At 46.9% G+C, this 19,173-nt stretch overlaps 1 protein-coding gene across 1 annotated transcript in view; it reads left to right on the plus strand.

Annotated features, from left to right (window-relative positions):
• The first annotated feature begins 3,046 nt into the window (after nt 1-3,046).
• Nucleotides 3,047-19,173, plus strand: part of MAP6 (microtubule associated protein 6) — a 42,019-nt gene continuing 25,892 nt past the window's right edge. The window contains exon 1 of the mRNA XM_030951222.1: nt 3,047-3,848. Within this exon, the coding sequence (XP_030807082.1) occupies nt 3,130-3,848 (719 nt within the window). The 5' untranslated portion in view covers nt 3,047-3,129. The remainder of the gene's footprint in view (nt 3,849-19,173) is intronic.

A 19,173-nucleotide genomic window follows, 5' to 3' on the forward strand; every position in this document is an offset into this window, starting at 1 on the left:
CCAGAGCACTGGGGCAGAGTTGGGTCCCAACTTGGGAAACACTGAGGAGCTCCCTGAATCTTTAATTGCAATCCTCGATTTTAATTGCACTGGCTGTAATAGCAGGAGCGATATAGTTCTGGAAGGCAAAGTAATGTCTATGTAAGGACACCTCTAGTTGATATTCATTTATTCTCTTTCCAAAGGCGGCTCTTTGAGCCATCCATCCCCAGCACTGAGTGCTCCAATACCATCCATAAAATGAGTTTCCACAATTTGCCTACAGGTAAAAATGAAATTAAGCCATTTCAGGCAAAGACAAGTGAAGAAAAAAACCAAACCCAAGCCCAGAATCCTCAAGGCCTAAGAATCAATAAGGGAAGACAAAGCATTATAGTAGAGAAACAATCCCCACAGGGATAATCCTGCTTTTCACTGCACTCCCAGCAGCTGCAGTCACTGTGAGTGGGAATTGCTTTTTCTCTTTGTAATTCAGCATTAGGGTGTGTGGATTTCCCTGGTTTTATTTGAGTTCTGCTCCCAGTGGAAATGCTGGCAGTGCGGCAAGGCTGACAAAGACTGGAGGGTTCAAGTGTGGATGTGATTTGGGTGCAAATGGACTTTATTGGCACCAGGGAATAAAGACAAAGATGCAGAGAAGAATGGAAGGGTTGAGGGAGTGATGGAGGGACAGTGGGAGAATGGGATGGAGGGATGAAAGGATGGAGATAGAGAGGAATGGAGGGATGAATGGAAAGATGGGGGTATAGAGTAATAGAGTGATGGAGGAATGAACTGATGGGGAAACAGAGGGAGGAATGGAGTGAGGGAGGGGTGGAGGGACTGATGGCAGGATGGAGAAACAGAGGGATGGCGGCAGGGTTGGAGGGCTCGCATGATGGATGGGGTGAAGGTGGAGGCAAAGCTAGAAAGGAGGGTGGGATCTGGGGCTGTGAATCCACCCTGGGAATCAGATTTCAGAAGAAGCCATCGGCAGGAGATGGCTGGGGGGTATTTTGGTGTGGGTTTGCAACTGCAAAAGAGGCAAAAGGAAAGAATAAAATATGTGTGTGTGTGTGTGTGTGTGTGTGTGTGTGTGTGTGTGTGTGTGTGTGTGTGTTCTGCACATACGTGTGCACACACATGGGCAGCTCCCATATGTGTACACGTGTGAGCAAGTATCTGTGCATGAGTGCATGCACACGGGAGCACACGCATGTTGTGTGTCTGTCTGTCTGTCTGCACATGGGTGCATCTGTTCACGTGTTCGCATGCATGTGTGCAGCACGTGCACATTTGTGAGACTGGACACGTGTGGTGCATCTGTGTGTATGTGCACATGTGCATATGTGGGCATGCATGTGCATATAGGAACGTGCTTGTGCATACAAATGTGCATATGCAGCACGCAGACATGTGAGTGGACAGACACGTCTAGCTGTGTGTGTGTCCATATGTGTGTGCATGTTCATGTTTATTCTGTGTGCATGTATGTGCTTGCACACGTGAGCGCAGGCGTGCATAGTGTTGTGCATGTGTGAGCACAGGGGTGCATTTTCAGTTGTTCGTGCGCATGTTTGTGCATGTGTGTAGGGGGTGAGTGTAGGGAAGGGAAACATTGGTTGGATATTAAGAAAAAGTTTTTCAGGGAAAGAGTGATAAAGTTCTGGAATGGTCTGCCCGGGGAGGTGGTGGAATCACCATCCCTGGATGTGTTTAAAGACTGGATGTGGCGCTTGGTGGCATGGTTTAGTTGAGGTGTTGGGGCATGGGTTGGACTTGATGATCCTGAAGGTCTCTACCAACGTAGTAATTCTGTGAATTTTGTGAATTCTGTGTATATGTACAGGTTTGAGTATATGTGCATGTGTTTCGATGTGTCTGCATGTGTGTACAGACATGTGTGTGTACAAATGTCAGTGTGCACTGCATACACACATGAGAACCTGCGCTTGTGAATGTGACTTGTGTGGCTTTGCATGTCCTTGTGTCTGTGTGCAGTTGACATGTGTGTGCATGTGCACACATGCCTGTGCAGGTGTGTGCACACAAGAGTGCCTTGCACGTGTGTTTGCATTCCTGTGCATGAGTGTGTGCAGGTGAGTGACCATGCATGCATGTGCACGAACACATGGGCACCTTGCACACATGTGTGCAGGTGTGTGACCACGCATTTGTGCGTCTGCACACACACATGGGCATTTCTTGCATGTTTGTGCCTTGGTGTGTGTCCTTGCAGTTACACGCAGTCATACATGTGTGCGCAGCTCTGTGTGGCTGTGCAGATGTGTGCACACAAACACACACATCTCTCATGTATGTGTGCAGGTGTGTGTGTGACCATGTATGCATGGGCACCTTGCACATTTGTGTGGATGTGTGTGATCAGTCGTGCAGGTGTGTGCACACATGCGTGTATGTGACTTGCCCATGTGTGTACAGGGGTGTGATGATGCACGTGTGCACACACAGAGGAGTGTTTGTTGGGTTTGCCTGTTTGGCATGTGTGTGTGCAGGTGTGTGATTGCGCAGGTGTGTGATTGTGCAGGCGTGTCTGTCCAGTGTGTGTGAAGTATGCAGGTCTGTGTGCACATGGGCCACATGGTGTGGCTCCTCCTGTGTGTGCAGCTGTGCAGCTCTGTGGCAGTGCAGCTGCGTGCACACACACCCACATGGCCTTTTTAAAATGTGCATGTGCAGGTTTCTGTGACCCTGCATGCAAGCGAGTGCACCCATGAGTGCCTTGTACATGTGTGTGCAGGCCTGTGACCAGGCATGTGCGTGCACACATGCATGGGTGTGTTTCACATGAGCATGCAAGTGTGCGCGGCTGTGCAGATCTACGCACACACAGAGCCAAGTCTCACGTGTGTGTCAGCCGTGCGGCTGTGCAAGTGTGCAGCCCTGCAGGTGTGGGCACACCCATAGCCATGTATCACACCGTGTGTCGTGCGGGGGGATGTGCAGGTGTGTCCCGCGTGTGCGTGCCCTGTCCGTGTGCGTTCCCCGCCCGTGTGCGTGCCCTGCCCGTGTGCGTGCAAGCCCCTCCCGCTGTCCCCGCCTCCCCGGTGCGGGCGGAGCGCGGAGCTCGGGGCGGAGAGCGGTGCGGGGCTCGGAGCGCGGAGCGGTCGCTCCCGGCGCGGGGCCGCCATGGCGTGGCCCTGCATCACCCGTGCCTGCTGCATCGCCCGCTTCTGGAACCAGCTGGACAAGGCGGACATCGCCGTCCCGCTCGTTTTCACCAAGTACTCGGAGGCCACCGATCATCCCGCCGCGCCCCCGCCGCGCCCCGCGGCGCCCATCGAGACCCAGCCAGGCGGCGAGGCGGCTGCGGGGGCCGGGGGAGCTGAGCCGGCTCCCGGTGCCGCCCGGCCCGGCCCGGCCCCGCACGCCTCTCCCCCGGCCGACTCGGTGATGCGGCACGACTACAAGCCTTGGAAGGTGCAGCGGCCGGAGCCAAGCTGCAAGCCCAAGAGCGAGTACCAGCCCTCGGACACTCCCTTCGAGAAGGAGACGCAGTACCAGAAGGATTTCCGTGCCTGGCCTATCCCCAAGCGGGGCGACCATCCCTGGATCCCCAAACCGGGACCTTCCCCCGTCCTGGCCCTGGACCGCGCTCCCCCAGAGAAACCGGCTCAGGAGAAGCGGCGGAAGGTGCACATCGCTCCCGAGAAGAAGGAGGAACACCCCGAGGTGGAGGATGAGCATCCCAAACCAGCGCGGCCCGGGGATGGGAGAGACAAGGGTCGGAAGAAGGCGGAGGAGGCGGGCGGGCAGCCGGCGGAGCCGAGCAGGGGCCGGGCGGCTGCCGATGCTGTCAACAGGCAGATCAAAGAGGAGGTGGCGGCGGGGGTCAGCTCGTCCTACAGGTGAGAAGACATATCCTCGCCCCCACACCCCCACCCCATCCATCTTGATCCCCACCCTGCCGGCCCCTCCTCAGCTCTTCTCCAGTCTCCCTGTGCGCTTCCCTGGAGGAGCATCCCACCCTGGGAGTGAGGCTGTGAAACATCCCGGGGGGGCTTGCCGATTTCCTGCGCGGGGGGTGTCCTTAAATTCCCCATCTCTCTGGGAATCGATGATGAAGCAGTAGGTATTGTGCAGGTAGTGAATACATGGACACTTTTTGTTGGTGGTTTGTTTGGTTTGGCAGCAGGTTTGAGTGTCTTTGTGTTCCCCCCATCCTGTGCATTCCAAAATTCAAAGACACCCACCCCCTTGGATTTCCGTAGGGGTAATGTTTGGGGTCACCTCCGTGGAATGTGCAAGTCACCTCTGGTCCTTCCCAAGCACATCCCTGGCTGTCAGGCTGCAGCCAGCCCACAGGACCGGCAGCCTGACCGTATCACCGGGGGCCCATGCACGGATGGGGTGCCCCACCCAGGGGCAGGAGCGTCCCAGGAAGCGTCTCAGGCTGGCCCACGCTGAAGACAAAGCATCCCGGGGATGCGCCAGGATGAGGGACACGCATCCTAGGCCGCCTGGGTGGGGCAGCCTTCGGATGCTGCCATGTTTTAATGCAGCGCAGCAGGGGATGACACATCCTTCTGTCCCCCCCAGCACCTCCCCAGCCAGCTAGGAATGGATGCCCTTATTTCACTTCAGCAGTAGAGACCTTGTTTGGGATTCCGAGTGTGAAACTCCTCGCAGCGAGCTGCTGTTGTTGTTTCTCTCCGGGTCAAGGCGTTCGATGTGTTGGGAATGCAAAAACAAGTGATGGGGTGGTTGCCCTGCGTGTACGTTTGCAAAGAGGGTTTGCTGCAGTTGTGTTTTCCAGCACTTTCTTTGGCAGAGCCCACCCCTGCCAGGGTGGAAGTGGCACAGAGCAAAGCTGTGGTGGCAAAAAGTGAGATTGCAGCCGTTTTGCTTTTCCCTATAGCTGTGTGAATGCTGAGGTGTTTATGCCTCTGAATGATTTATTTTCCTTATTGGGGAGATTAGAGGTGACACCTGGCCATCAAACAGGTTTCATGCAGATTTAAGATGAAGCTGGGACTTGACTCCTGTGTCCCACTGAGCAAAGCTGACAGTCATCTGCTTTCCCCCCTCCCTAAGTGGGAAACAGTTCAAGCACTGAGGTCCTGATTTTTGCTGTCATTTGGCATCAGTTCTTAACTCTCACTGGGTAATGCTGGAGGCTCAGGTGCATCCAGGTGTGATGGTGGTGCTTGGCTGAGACACGAGAAAGTGGCCAGGGATTTTTGGGGGCTCTGTTTTGCAGGATTGGAGAGTATTGGGAAAGGAGTCTCTGGGAGTGACCCAGCCCTGAAATCTGCTGTGAACTGAGACTCAGCTTTTTGTCTGCTCACCTTGTAAGGTCTGGGCTCGTGCTGGAGATAGCAGGGCTAAAGCAGAAAGCTTTCTCCTGGAACTGGAGAGCTGATGTGTTGTTTCTCTTCTACTGCTACAAAGGATAATTGAACTTATTTGCATATTTAAATGCAGATTGCTCACCTTCCTATCCCTCCACTCTGCTCCAGCAAATTCCTAAGGCACTGGGCTAGGATTCCTCCCCAAGGAAAGGGGTTGGATCAGCAGGGATGTTAACCCTAAGAAGAACTAGAAGGATTCAGCCTTCTTTGTGTTGCTTGTTGGCTTTCACAATACTCTTAGGGCTTCTCTTTCCACCTGGGAAAGTGCTCTCCCACTTCCATGTTTTTCTTCCTTGCTGCCTATTGCAGAAGTGTTTGCTCTGACGCTCAGCCACAGAACATAAGCGCCTCTTCATTAGTGCGTAAGTGATGTTTTGGCTAATTGTTCTCATTTTCTGTTCAAATTAGGCATCTTCTAAGTGTTGTTTATTGTTTGGATTCTTATAAAAAACCAAATTCTCCCAATCCTAATTACTGCCAAGAGCCTGGCTGCTGACATGCTGGGTGGATATTGTACAGCTCCAAGGATGGAGACTCACAGCCTATTGGGGCAACCTTATGGGCCACCCAGCAGCCAAAAATTGCCTCCTCATGACCTCTTCGTAGAGAGCAGCGAGGATGGCTCACATGGGGGGCTTTCTTCCTTGTGCATGGATGAAGGTTCTCCATCAGCAGAGTGGGGGGGACATTTCCTTACAGTCCTCTGTCGCTGCTGCAAATCAGTGTTTCCAAGGCTGGGAAACAATTCCTTGGTGAAACCAAAGAGCAGACCAGCAGTAGTTTTTAAGCTTGCTCTGTCCCACTGGGCATTATTTCCATGTGAGGAATACCTGAGAGCATGGGATAGAGTCAGCAACTAGCCCAAGGTCATGGGGGAAGTCAATGCTAAAGGGAAGAATTCTCTTTTTTAACCTCTGTGTACCTGGACAAATGAATTTCACAGAGACCATGTGCCTGTGACCTACTCCCAGGTCCACAGAGAGGTGGTGCCTCGTGGTGATGTCCATGGAAGATGAAGGTTCCTCCCAGCCAGAGGGATGAGGGATTTGGTTGTATTAGTATTTGAGCCAGAAGCCTTCAGTGAGGCCAGAGTGGCAGGAGTGTAGATGTCTGCCAGAGACTGCCTGTGCCCAGGGATCCTACAGAATAAATAGGATTTATTTCCAGTGTTTCTAGTATTTATTTATCTTATTTATAGTATTTACATTATTTATATTTTTATATGTATATATTTATTAACTATTCAATTATATATGGGATTTATTTATGGACTTATTCCCACTGCTCTCACTGGGTGTGCAATGGTCAAGCAAGGTTCCAGCACTGAGGGGCTTCTTGCCTCAGTTTCCCTCCCCAGCACATGAGCTGCCCAAGTTCATGGGTAGCCAGGGCAGGTTACATCTCATTCACACACACACACCCCCTTTCTCTTGGGTCCTGCTTCTCAGGGTGGGCTGTGGACCCTGAAGGACCAAGGAGCAGGAAATCCTTCAGCCAGGTCAGTGACAAGCCCCATGGAAAGCCTCTGGTGGTGGATGAAGCTGTTTCTTGTTCAATTCTGTGAGGGCTTTATCTGTGTTGGGTGAGGGGATTTCTCCTCCTGAACTTCTGGATGGGATGGGCAGAGCATTTCTCCCTGGTGCACCAAAGGATGGAGTGGGCTGGACTTGACTCTGGGGGTTTGGGATCAGAGGGAACAAGCAAAAAAATGTGCTCACAGTGGCATTTGCTGGTGGATGTGAAACAATTAAAGCACATTTGGCAAAAATAAAAGAAGGAATGAATGAATGCTTTCCATTTTTATCTGGAAATTAGGGGAAAATGACAGAATTAGGTGTTTCTTGGGTGTTGTTTCCCGCTTCTTCTTTGTCTTGCATTCTGCTTCTTTTGTTACCTTTATTCCCTTGAAAAAAAAAGATACAAAACTTAAAGGAAACATTTACCCTCTTTGTAAGGTATCAAAACGAGTACTAAGAAAATTAATTTCCCCCTGAAAAGTAATATTGTGAAACCAGATTTTTTTTTTTTTTTACCAAACCAATTATTCTTTCCCTCCCACCAACTTCCTTTCCTAGCAGAGGAAACAAGACAATAAAGGCTTCAATGGAAAATTTTGGACTGCCTCTACTACTAATGAATTGCCTGTTGCTAATGTTCTGTCATTCATCTCAAGCCCTGGAGGTACTAAGGATGTGGAGCAAATGAGAATTTGTAGTAGCTATAGAGATGAATGAGTCAGCACTGGAGACTTGCTGCCTGCTTTTCAGAGACACAGCAGAGATAATTTGGGGAGGGATGTCCACGCAGGAAGGCTGGACCAAGATACAAAAGGGCCGGAAATCCATGCTCCTCCTTGTTCTGAAGACAGGCTGGGACAGCTGGGGGTGTTCAGACTGGACAAGAGAGGGTTCTGGGGAGACCTCAGAGCCCCTGCCAGCGCCTAAAGGGGCTCCAAGAGCCAGAGAGGGACTTTGGACAAGGGTCTGGAGGGGCAGAACAAGGAGGAATGGCATCCCACTGTCACAGGGCAGGGTTAGAAGGGATATCACGGAGAAATTCCTGGCTGTGAGGGTGCTGTGACCCTGGCACAGGCTGGCCAGAGAAGCTGTGGTTGCCCCATCCCTGGAAGGGTCCAAGGCCAGGTTGGATGGGGCTTGGAACAACCTGGTCTGCTGGAAGGTGTCCCTGCCCATGGCAGGGGAGTGGAACAGGATAAGCTTTAAGGTCCCTTCCAACCCCGGGCATTCTGTGTTTCTGTGATTTTATCTAACCTATTCTTGAAAATCTCCAGGGGAGGACATCTCCTATCTGGGTGAAAATGCTAATAAGACTGCTTGTGCTGTAAGATGGGACATTTTCCATTGCCTTCTGAAATTTCTGATCAGATCCATAGCTATGTCTGTACTAGTAAATTAAAGAGTCCCAGGACATGTTCCTGGGTGTGGAAGCATCATGTAAACTCCAGTTTTCCTAGAACTGTCCCTAGCCTTCTTCTCACACTGAGTTTGGTAGCCCACACTCCCAAGCCAAGAACTTATCCCTACAATCGGTTTGGATGCAACCACCTTGGTTTTAGAGGTTAAAGAGGTTTAATAGCATGAGTGAGGGCTATCCCAGACTCCACTGCCAGAGAACATTCCTGGGCAGATACCATTGTTTTTTCAGCTATGAGTGTTTATTAAAGTAACCGTGTAGGCAGATGGATCCAGTTTTCTCAGGTGGAAGGAAGGGGCAGAATGTTTTCTTCCATCCAGAAAAGGCTGTTCAGAGAGGTGTTTGGCAGCTCTGGCAAAGGCTGAGCTCTGTCTCAGGGGTCACTTGATACATACCTTTAGTAGCTGGAGGAGACACAATGTCTGCTGATTCCACAGGGATGGGTTGTATGAGTAGCTAATGACGAATGGCCTAGTGTTTATTAAGACGCAGAGCATGGAGATGGATGATACAGGCTTTGCTGGTTTTGCACAGCCTGGTTTTTGGAAGTGCAGGGTGACCACAGAGGTGGCTTCTGTGAGAAGCCGCTGGAAACTTCCACCATGTCCAGCAGAGCCAAGCCCTGATGGTTCTGAAGATGGACATGCTGCTGGCCAAGCCTGGGACAATTAGAGATGGTGGTAACGCCTTTGTGATAACAGATTTAAGGAGAAAATCAAAGTGGAGTGCAGTTTTTTTGTAGCCAGAGAAAAGGAAGAGCGGAGAACATGTGAGGGAAACAGCATGGAGACACCAAGGGCAGTGGGGAAGGAGGTGCTTCAGATGTCAGAGACAAGATTCCTCTGCAGGCCGTGGTGATGTCCATGGTGAAGCAGCTGTGCCCCTGCAGCCCATGGGGATCCATGGGGGATGCAGAGATCCACTTGCAGCCCATGGAGGAGATGCCCATGCTGGAGCAGATGAATGCCTGGAGGAGGCTCTGATCCAGTGGGAGACCCAGTGGAGACAAGGGGCCTCTACTCCCAGGCTGGAGCAGCCTGTCCTTTGAAGACTGCGCCCTGTGGAAGAGTGGCCCATGCTGCAGCAGTTTTGGGAGGAATGTTTGCCTGTGGAAGATGCTCACATTGCAGCAGTTTTGGGAGGACTGGTGCTCGTGAGATTGGAACCATGCTGGAGAAGTTCACAGAAAACTGTCTCCTGTGGGAAGGGACCCCATCATGTAGCAGAGCAAGGGCTTCTCTCCCTGAGCGGTGGAAGAAAATCTCAGGTGATGAACTGACCAAAACCCCCACCCTCTGTCTCCCTGAGCTGTCAGTGCAAAGGAGGAAGGGATTGGGGTAAAAGCTGTTTTAAGGGCTTATTTTACTTATTATTATCCTCCTCTGACTTTGTTAGTAATAAATTCATTTTGTACTTCTAAGTTGAGCCTGGTTTGCCCCTGGAGTGTTTTCTCCGAGTCCTTATCTCACCTCATGAACCCTTCATTTAATTTTTTCACTCTGCCCAGCTGTAGCAAGGGAGGGTGAGTGAGTGAGCATCTGTGGTGGTTGCCTGTCATTTGGCCAGTGTCAGACCACAACACACAGGCAGAGAGCTGTTCTGCCACACTCTTGATTTCCTCTGGATGTAGTCCATCAGCTGGGAAAGACCAGTGATGTCTCCAACCTGGGGACACTTGCAAGATCTAAGTTGGAGTATGTGGCAATGTATTCCCTGCAATCAGTTCAAGGTGGACAACATCCAGCCCCAAAAGCCAAAGGGGAGCTGCTCAGCAGTGTAGGTAAAACTGAATTTTGCTGCTTTGACTGTGTGCAAACTGGAGCTGGTGTGTGCATGCCTTAGGACATGGTAGAGCAGGAGGAAGAGATGGAGGTGGCATTCAGGTGATGGAGTCAACATGCTTGAGCAGCTATTCCTCTGCTCCTGCTCAGCTGGGTCACCTCAGAGAGACCTTTGGGCACATGGAGCTGGATGGGACCCTCTGAACCTTGAAGTCCAATTACCTGGTTTGTTATTTAGTCTTTATGAATAACACCCAAGGCTCTGTCTCAGAAATGCAGAATTTTTAGTTGCATTATGCCAGCAGGAAGGCTGTGCTGAGACCTCAGTCTCTGAAGATTTGAAACTTGTTTACAGTCTGGGCCAATGGACAGGTTATAGTTTGCTGTTTTATTTGGTTTATTTCTCTCTTATATTTTTTCTGTTTTATTGGCATACTTAGTGACTTTCCCCTGTCCAGATGTCGCTGCTCAGTGTCTCCGAGTACAGTATCCACATCGTTTGGCTCTGTAGCTAGGACATAAACATTTGGTATCAAATGTTTACTTCCTGGTATCAACTTTGGAAACTTCCTGGTATCAACTTTGTTTCTCTAGCTCTTCCTAGATTAAATCTCTTTTTCTTAAACAGAGATGGAGACTATTGCCCTTTGGAGATGAGGTCCCCATTCCTACTGAAGACTCACGAGTCCTGTTTGTGGGCATTACGGATTCATTATGAATCCCTCATTTACTCTTTGATAACAAGGATGTCCATACTGTTCTCCTTCTTCTCCTTCTTAGGCAGTTACATCCCGTAGCAATAAATTCTGGTGATTAGTACCAAGCCTAGAATTGACTACCAATTCCCATTCCATCTTGAGCATGGCAGTCAAGGTCAGTCCCCTCCTTCTTCTGTGATTTCCCAATCCTCCTACACATTGGTGCTCCCAATTGCATTGTGTCATTAGGAGGTGTCATCAACGTTGCCCTACTTTTTTAGTGCCAAAGTCAACTTCAAAAATGTTAAACACTGCTAACCTTCTTCCAGGCTGCAGCTCAGCCTTCCAACATTCATCACTGTAATTTCCCTTGCCTGGGTTCCCGTTCTGCTGATGTTCATGTTCACTGGCTTAATTAATAATTTCTCACGTGGCCCTGGATAGAATGCTTTGCTGAAACCAAATAGATTTTCTCATTTCTTTTGTCTGTTAAGTCAGTTATTGTGTCAAAGGACATGTCAAACATCTCTCCTCCTCCCCTTCCACACACTTCTGTGTCTGGTGAGACCACCAGCTTCTTTGGGATGCGGGAGCTGATGCTGGAGGGCAGATCCCACTTTTATTTGGTGGCTTCAAGCCACCACTGTAACACAAAGTAAATAAAGAGGAGAGGGATCAACTAATTTAGATTACCCATCCTTTCTTTTTTCAGATAAATCACTAAGACATATAATGTTATAGATATGTCTCCTCATGCATTTAGAGCATGACCTTTCCTTTTCCTGCCTCCTGCCAGCTAAACAAGCTTTCTAAGTACTTCTGCACTCAGTCTTGCATAAATCTCATATATATATTCATATGGTGTCCTTGGCTAAGCCTTGCTCCACTGGGGCAAGAGCAAGGATGCTCTTCTACTATTGTGGTCAGCACCAGCCGGGCAAGGGGTTAAAGGGCCATTTTAGGAAAGTTTTATAGAATGGAATTTTTATTTCTCTTGTTGTATAACTCAATATTCTGGATACCCTCACAATGTCCTTTTTATTTATATCTGTAGATAGATATATATATATATATATATATATATGGTATATGTATATATACATGTATAAAGGACATTGGAAGGATATATAATTATTTGTAATTATATATTATTTATTTCTATAGACTAATATATTTTATATATTAATGTTTTACATATTGTGTTTATATCTATGTATATCTATTTTTTATATATTATTGAAATACTATACACAGGAACTGGGCTGTTCACCAAGTTACTCCTTTAGACTCCAACTCATTTCTTCTCCCCAAATCCAGCTCTGCAGGTGTTCTATTGCAAACACATTTTGCTTTCTATTAGTAACTGCTTTATTTTGATTAATAGCTCATTATATGGCATCCTGGATTGCAAGTGTCTATTCTATTTGCCATCTCTTAGAGGTGTGGCAGTTATCTTCTGTTAATTGGGCAGTTTTCTTTATCTCTTCCACAAACCAATCCTCCTCCTGGCAGACATCTGCTGTTAATGGCCCATTGAGTGTCACTGCATGACTGATAAAATTACATCATCCCATTGTGAGATGCTCCACCCAGAGGGGGGGAGCCAAGCATTCCTAACTGGATATAATCTGAGATTTTGGGACACCAGGGGAGCCTTCTCCACTGGTTCCCAGAAGAAGGCCAGGCCCATCTACACCACCACGGGACCTTCAGAGGAAGACTACACCCTTCTACAGGCTCACTGCTCCAACAGAACCACACCTGACACTGCAGGAGCACTGCAGCCACCATTCCAATTGGACTGCTACCAACACCCTGACCCACAGGGTGTCAGGTTGTATTCTGACTCTGTCAGTGTTGTTTTGCATTACTGCTTTTTTTTTTTTATTATTTTCTTCCCTAATAAAGAACTGTTATTCCTGCTCCCATATCTTTGCCTGAGAGCCCCCTTAATTTAAAAACAAAAAGAATTCAGAGGGAGGGGGTTTATATTTTCCATTTCAGGGGAGGCTCCTGCCTTCCTTAGCAGACACCTATCTTTTCAAACCAAGACATATGGCAAACTATTCTTTCAATTAGTAATTTCTTTTTGATCAAAAAGTGGCTCCAGCAGAGGGGACCCTGCAGCACTTTGCACACACAGTGTGCACATGGATACACTGTCGGTGCTGTGGTGAGTTGGCTGCAAGCTGTGGTGTTAACACTACGAACTAGGTTTTGGTGCTGAGAAGGTGGGGAGACTGTTGTTCTTTAAGAAAAATTATGAATGTTTTTAAATGTTAAAAATAAAACTTTACATTTTTAAGAATTATTTTAAAATATAATTTAATTATTTTAATTTTAAACTGTTTTTCAGTTGTTTGAAGTTTTTTGTTTTGGTTTTTGTTGGGGGGTGGGATTGTTTGGTTTATTTTTTTGGTGGAGCTGTGATTCAACCTGGAAAAGAGAATGTTGTGTGGAGACCACACAGCACCTTGCAGTGCCTGAAGGGGCTTACAAGAAGCCAGGGCACTATTCATCAGGAACAGTAGTGACAAGATAAGGTGGAATGAGTTCAAATTGAAGTAGAAGAAATTTAGATAAGATACTGGGAAGAAATTCCTCCCTGTGGGGGTGGTGAGGCCCTGGCACAGGTTGCCCAGAGCAGCTGTGACTGTCCCATCCCTGGAAGTGTTCAAGGTCAGGTTGGACAGGGCTTGGAGCAACCTGGTCTAGTGGAAGGTGTCTGCCTGTGTCAGGGGGTCATAAAGAGATGATTTTTAAGGTCTCTCTCATTCCAAGACATTTTGGGATTAATTTGATTAGTTAGTATATAGCTTCACTACAGAAGGCCATTGGTTTTTTTAAGACCACCACCTTCTGGTTTTTCCCCTTTCTGAGCAGCAAAGCACCTGCACAGCATCACATATCTTTAACCCTTTTAAAACACAAGAGAAAAAGAGCAACAGCCAAGCACCATTAGTCAGGCACCAGCAACCTTGCAAAGTATTCCAATGAGAAATCTCTGTCTGTTTTCTAATTCAGCATCTGCAAAGTTGGGCAGATGAACACCCTTTGAGAGCTAATAGTGTCTTTGTGCTGGACGAATGGGAAAAGGAGAGGTTATCCAGATGCAGGAGAAGGAATTTCTTCAGACCTGATTGCTGAGCTTCAGGCTTCCTCCCAAATTTCACTCTGCCTTTCACCTTGAAGGAGGCTCAGGCCATGGGCAGGGACATCTTCCACTAGACCAGGTTGCTCCGAGCCCCATCCAACCTGGCCTTGAACACTGCCAGGGATGGGGCAGCCACAACTTGCTTTAAGGGAGAGGTGATTTCCTGGTGTCTCAGAAATTCTCCCATGGCTCTGTGTAACCCACAAGGCTGAGAGGGTCTGCAGCATTTGGCTGGTGGGAATTCTGGGATGACACAGGACAGGTTGTTTCAGACATTGATTGTCTGTAGCATCTCCAGAAAGCCAGCCAACTTTCACAGGAGATACAAGGGTCCATTGCTTGATCCTGATCCCAGAGCATGGGATGAATTGAATGTGTTCTTGAGATTCTCCCCAGCCCCATTTCCCAAGATTCTCTTTCATGCTTGTTCTAGGACTGCATACTAACATGGCATGCTGATCCCTGTACGTGGAGGATTTTCACCCTCCCAAGAGAGATTTCTCTTTTATGATCAGTTGCAATTTGTCTCCCTGGCTGCTCTGAAAATTGGAAGCACATCTGTTGCCTTACAGGATGGTTTTCTAGTTGGGTTTCTGCTGGTACCTCTAGGCACTGAAGTCTTGGCAGTATTTTGGGTAAGTGTTTGCAAAGCTCAGCTCTTTGAGTTATGTGGTTTGGGACAGCCCTCAGCTTCTTCTAGAACAAAAGATCTTGCAGTGTGGTGCCATGTCCAGAGCTGGCAGTGAATAACTGATAGATGTTTCTTTAAATTTAACACGCTGTGGTTGTGAGTTGCAGCCAGATGTGTCTGTCCAGCCCTTCCTATCTCAGTCTTGGGTCTTGATGTCTAGTAGTCCATCAGTGGTGACATAGATGTCATCATCTTTCTCACACCCTCTTGGGCAGTAGGGGTGCTCCAAGGAGTTAGTGCTGGGGTCTAGTAACCAGGCTTTGGACTATGTCACACTGATGTTTGATATGGAAATTGGGTGGGAAGTCAAACTGGATGATTGTGTAAAATTGGTCTTTTCATGTCAGACTTAGGACATGATGCAAAATAGGAGAAAACAGAGGCTTGTCTTGTATTTATGGCCTGGGAAGAGTGAAGATGTGAAGGGGGTGCACTGCTGTACCCCGCTTTGATACCCATGTTGCTCTAATGAGGGGAGCTGTAAGCACTGAAATAGAGGCTGTATTTTGTTTTAATGCTTGCAAACAGTTCCGATTTAACCTGGTCCCCAGTCTGGATTTCAGCAAACACCACATTCCAGCCCATAGAAGTACTAGTGGCTGCTAGAGTCTGGCAGTGTCCAGGTTCAGGGCCATGCCCCTGACATAGAAACTGCATTCATGTGCTATGCTGAAGGGGAAGTGAGGGGAATCACCATGACCTCAATTGCTGTGCACACTCCATCCTTCTTTGCTGTGTGTAAACATCCCATGGGACGCTGCACAGATGCTGGAAATGTGTTCAAGCTTCCACAGGAACAAATGATCAAGGATATTCTACTTATGAAATATTACAGGAAATTACTGTATAAAGTTCAGTGTAAGATCTTGCGTAAGGAGAAGATACTTGATTATAAAATACATTAAAAACTAGATTTTTCCTCTTTTCCATTGATTTAATTCATTTTCACTCACCCTGCAGGTAGAGAGATGTCCATGTGTAGGTGATCTGACAAGGATCACTGGTGGACAGCCTGAGGGACACCAGCTTTTGAGTTCTTATGTCATTCCTTGGGTTTTTCTCAGCTGATGACTACAAATTCAGTTTTGCGTGGGTCTTTCATATCACTTAGGGGTCATTTATCTCAGATTCATTCTTGAATAGCCCATCAATAGGGCTCTGATGCTGAACACATCCAAGGATGGGGTAGCCACAGCTGCTCTGGGCAACCTGTGGCCAGAGCCAGACAAGGAAGAATTTCTTCCTCATATTCCATCTAACCCTGTGCTCTGGCAGTGGGAAGCCGCTCTCCCTTGTCCTGTTCCTCCAGACACATGTCCAAAACCACTCTCCAGCTCTCTTGGAACCTCTTTAGGTGTAGGATGCCTTAAATATCCGATAGACAATTTACATTTGCAGCACTATGTTCCTCCTGTAATTTTAACTGGTACTTTGTGTGGTGGTTTTGGTTCACCAATTTCAGATTTCCCCAATTTTGAGATTTCCCCAATTAATGCACTGATGAGTGTGGTGGGTTCAGCACTGGCCAATCACCAGTGTGCTCACTTCCTGCTGTGAGGATTAGGAGAAAGGCAAAGCAGGCTCAAAACTTTAAAAGGGTATAAAGAAAATTTTATTAAAAGTAACTAAAAGGAGAAAGGTAGTAAGAATCAAAACAACTCCTTCAGAACACTTCTCCTCCCCCCACAATCTTTTCTTTCCCACTGACAATGTAAAGAAACAAAACCTAAAATTTCCAGTCAGTTTAGCACCTCTAAAATAGTCTTTTTTCAGTTCACTTAGGGAGAGAAGTCCCTCTTGTTAAGGTTATGGAGACTTCTTCACAAGAGGTAAGAAAACATTTCCCTCATGGCTTTCAATTTCCTCTTGAATAGCGGCCACCTGGGGAACCCTGCCATCATGAAGTCCTTCCCATTGCCACAAGCCTTCCCACAGCTTGTTGATGGGCTACGTTGACTTATGGGATATTGTTTTAAAGATGAGCTATTCAAAGGCAAAAGTTCTCATTATCTATCTCTAAAATCATCATCCCTGAGAACAGAGATCTTCTTCTCCTGGAAGCACAGGACTACTCTATTTCTCTGTTCAAACTTCTCATGGGATCACAGCTATTTCAGCGTCTGCTTACTTTAGCATGGAGGTCTTCACTCAATATCAATTTGAACACTTTCATCTCCCCATGGTTTCATGTGTTATAAGGATAAAGAGTCCTTTCTCCATTGCCTACAAGAGGATTTAAACTCCAAAAATAAGGCATCTCGTAACCCCTCCCATCTGGGACTTGACTTCTTCCTCACTGACGTTGGTATCTTCATGTTGTTCCTTTACATGCTTGCATCTTGTTCCTTTACCTCACTCGAGGGGGTATTGAAGCATTGGAAGGGTGTCTTTTTTGTGTGAAAAACGCCAATCACTTGTGTTAAAACTTCAGAAGTTTAATAGTAATAAACTAGTAATAAAAACTAGGACAATAAGAATTTGGACAATCAAAGTTAGGACAATAAAAGACAATAAAAAGCAAGGAATTATGGACGTCCATGTGCTTTTTGCACTCTGCCACAAAAGCACGCTTCACTAACAAAGGATTAACCCTTAAAAGCAATAGCCTGTTGCATATTTATATATCTCATCTATGATTCAAATGTTCTTTTCAAAAAAAGGGTGTCTCCTGTTTAATTTCTGCTCCCCTTCTCATCTTGTAAATCAATTTCTTGGCCCCTAGAAGTCTGGAAGAAGTCTGGATTGTCCAGATAAGGAGGCAATAATTCTTCTTCTGAAATATTGATGTCTTGTTTCTGTTGCCTTTATGTGAACAATTTCTTGGTTATCTTATCCATTCCTTTATCTAGTCACAAAAAGAATTTTACATCACATAGTTTCTATTTTAATATTATGCTATAGCCTAAAAACTGTATTTAACACACTACTTAAAAAGATTAATACAGTGCTACTAAAAAAATAATACAGCATAACTTTCCAACATAACACATATAGTGTTCATTTTAATATTTGTGAAGAGCCAATCATATAGTATGCATTTTTCACACTTTGCACCACTTCCCTGAATTTCCTCCCATCCAAACCCCCATGACACTTTATTACAGGTAAGAGCTTTATAAGGGCAGAATGTGGCATTAGGACCCTACCACTTCAGAGCCTGCCCAGAGTCATATTTCATCCGTGTAATCTCGTGCTGAGTCCTTCACTTATGTTTGGCTAAATAATTTTGCATGAATTGGGATTCAAAGAGATCTTGACATATTGAAGAAATCTCTTGAAACAAGCAGCAGTTTAGGAGAGGTGAAGGCAGGGTAGAGGTAGGGATCAGCAGTGGTGCTGGTGCAGATGGGAACAGCTGGTGGAGGAACAATTCTGCAGGGAATCACAAATCACATGCCAGTAATTGTAACTTCATTTTAAAAACAATAAATTAAGAACAAAAGCACTCCAAACTAAATACTTTGGGGCACGCAATGTACTGACATACGTGGAGAGGATGTGACATCTTTCCACGTTAGTCAAGACTCGGGTAGATTTTTTTTTGTTCAGCTTTTGGTTTTGTACTTCAGCAGTCATGGATCAGAGAAGGTTCTGAGGACACCCATTAGAGAGGCCAGTAGTGCAGCAGACATGGTCATTGCAGGAAACTGGAAAGTATGGAATGGGTTTGGAAGAGAGAAATGTATTATTATCTTTGTATCTATGAAATGTAACAGTGGGTTAGGATGCTCAAACCTGCTGTTGTCACAGCCCAGAGGAGCAAAACCTGGATGTCAAAAGTTAAAAATGTATTAAGTGCATTGCTGGACAAAGTTCAAGGGATATTGTGCATCTCTGGAGATGCCAGGAGGATATCTCCACAGTCCCTCTCTGTGAATCTAGGAGAAAGAAAAATCATTATCACTCATTCTCTGCATTGATTTTTTTGTCTGCAGTGACCTTGGTGCTGCTAGCTTTTCTTTATGCTCCCCAGGGCATAGCTTGGATCAAGCAATTACAATTTTAATAAAAGCTGCCTGGGTGTATGTGTGGTGACATTTGATTTCTGTTATTTTGATGGCTTCTGCTGATCATCAATCATTGTCCCACTACTCTCTCTCCTCCCTGCCATGCTCTCAGTCTTCCATCCCATGTTGGGGTCCAACTGTTGGAGCTTCATTCCATGTTGGACCTTGTGTATTTTTGCAACCAAGACAAAAATCCTGTTAGTGGGGTCACAGCCTCCTCACATTCATGTTGACTTGAAATAAAAAGCGTCATTGCTTGACAGCAGAGCTTAATGTGGGACCACTGAACCTGCCCTGCCTGGCTGGAAAACACTTCATGGTGTTCAGAAAGTGTATGGATGTGGCACTTGTGGTCATGGGTTAACAGTGGGCCTGGCAGTGCTGGGTTAATGGCTGAACTTGATGATCACAGAAGTATTTTCCAATAGAAATTATTCTATGACTCAAGAGCAGGCTTCATGTGGCTGTTGCAGAGATCAATGGAAAACCCTATTCAGGGCAGGATCAGGATTTGACCAAACAGGACAGAGTACAGCCAAGAATGACCCCATTGAATT

The sequence above is a fragment of the Camarhynchus parvulus genome, chromosome 1 (genome assembly GCF_901933205.1).
Source record: "Camarhynchus parvulus chromosome 1, STF_HiC, whole genome shotgun sequence".
Classification (NCBI taxonomy): Eukaryota; Metazoa; Chordata; class Aves; order Passeriformes; family Thraupidae; genus Camarhynchus; species Camarhynchus parvulus.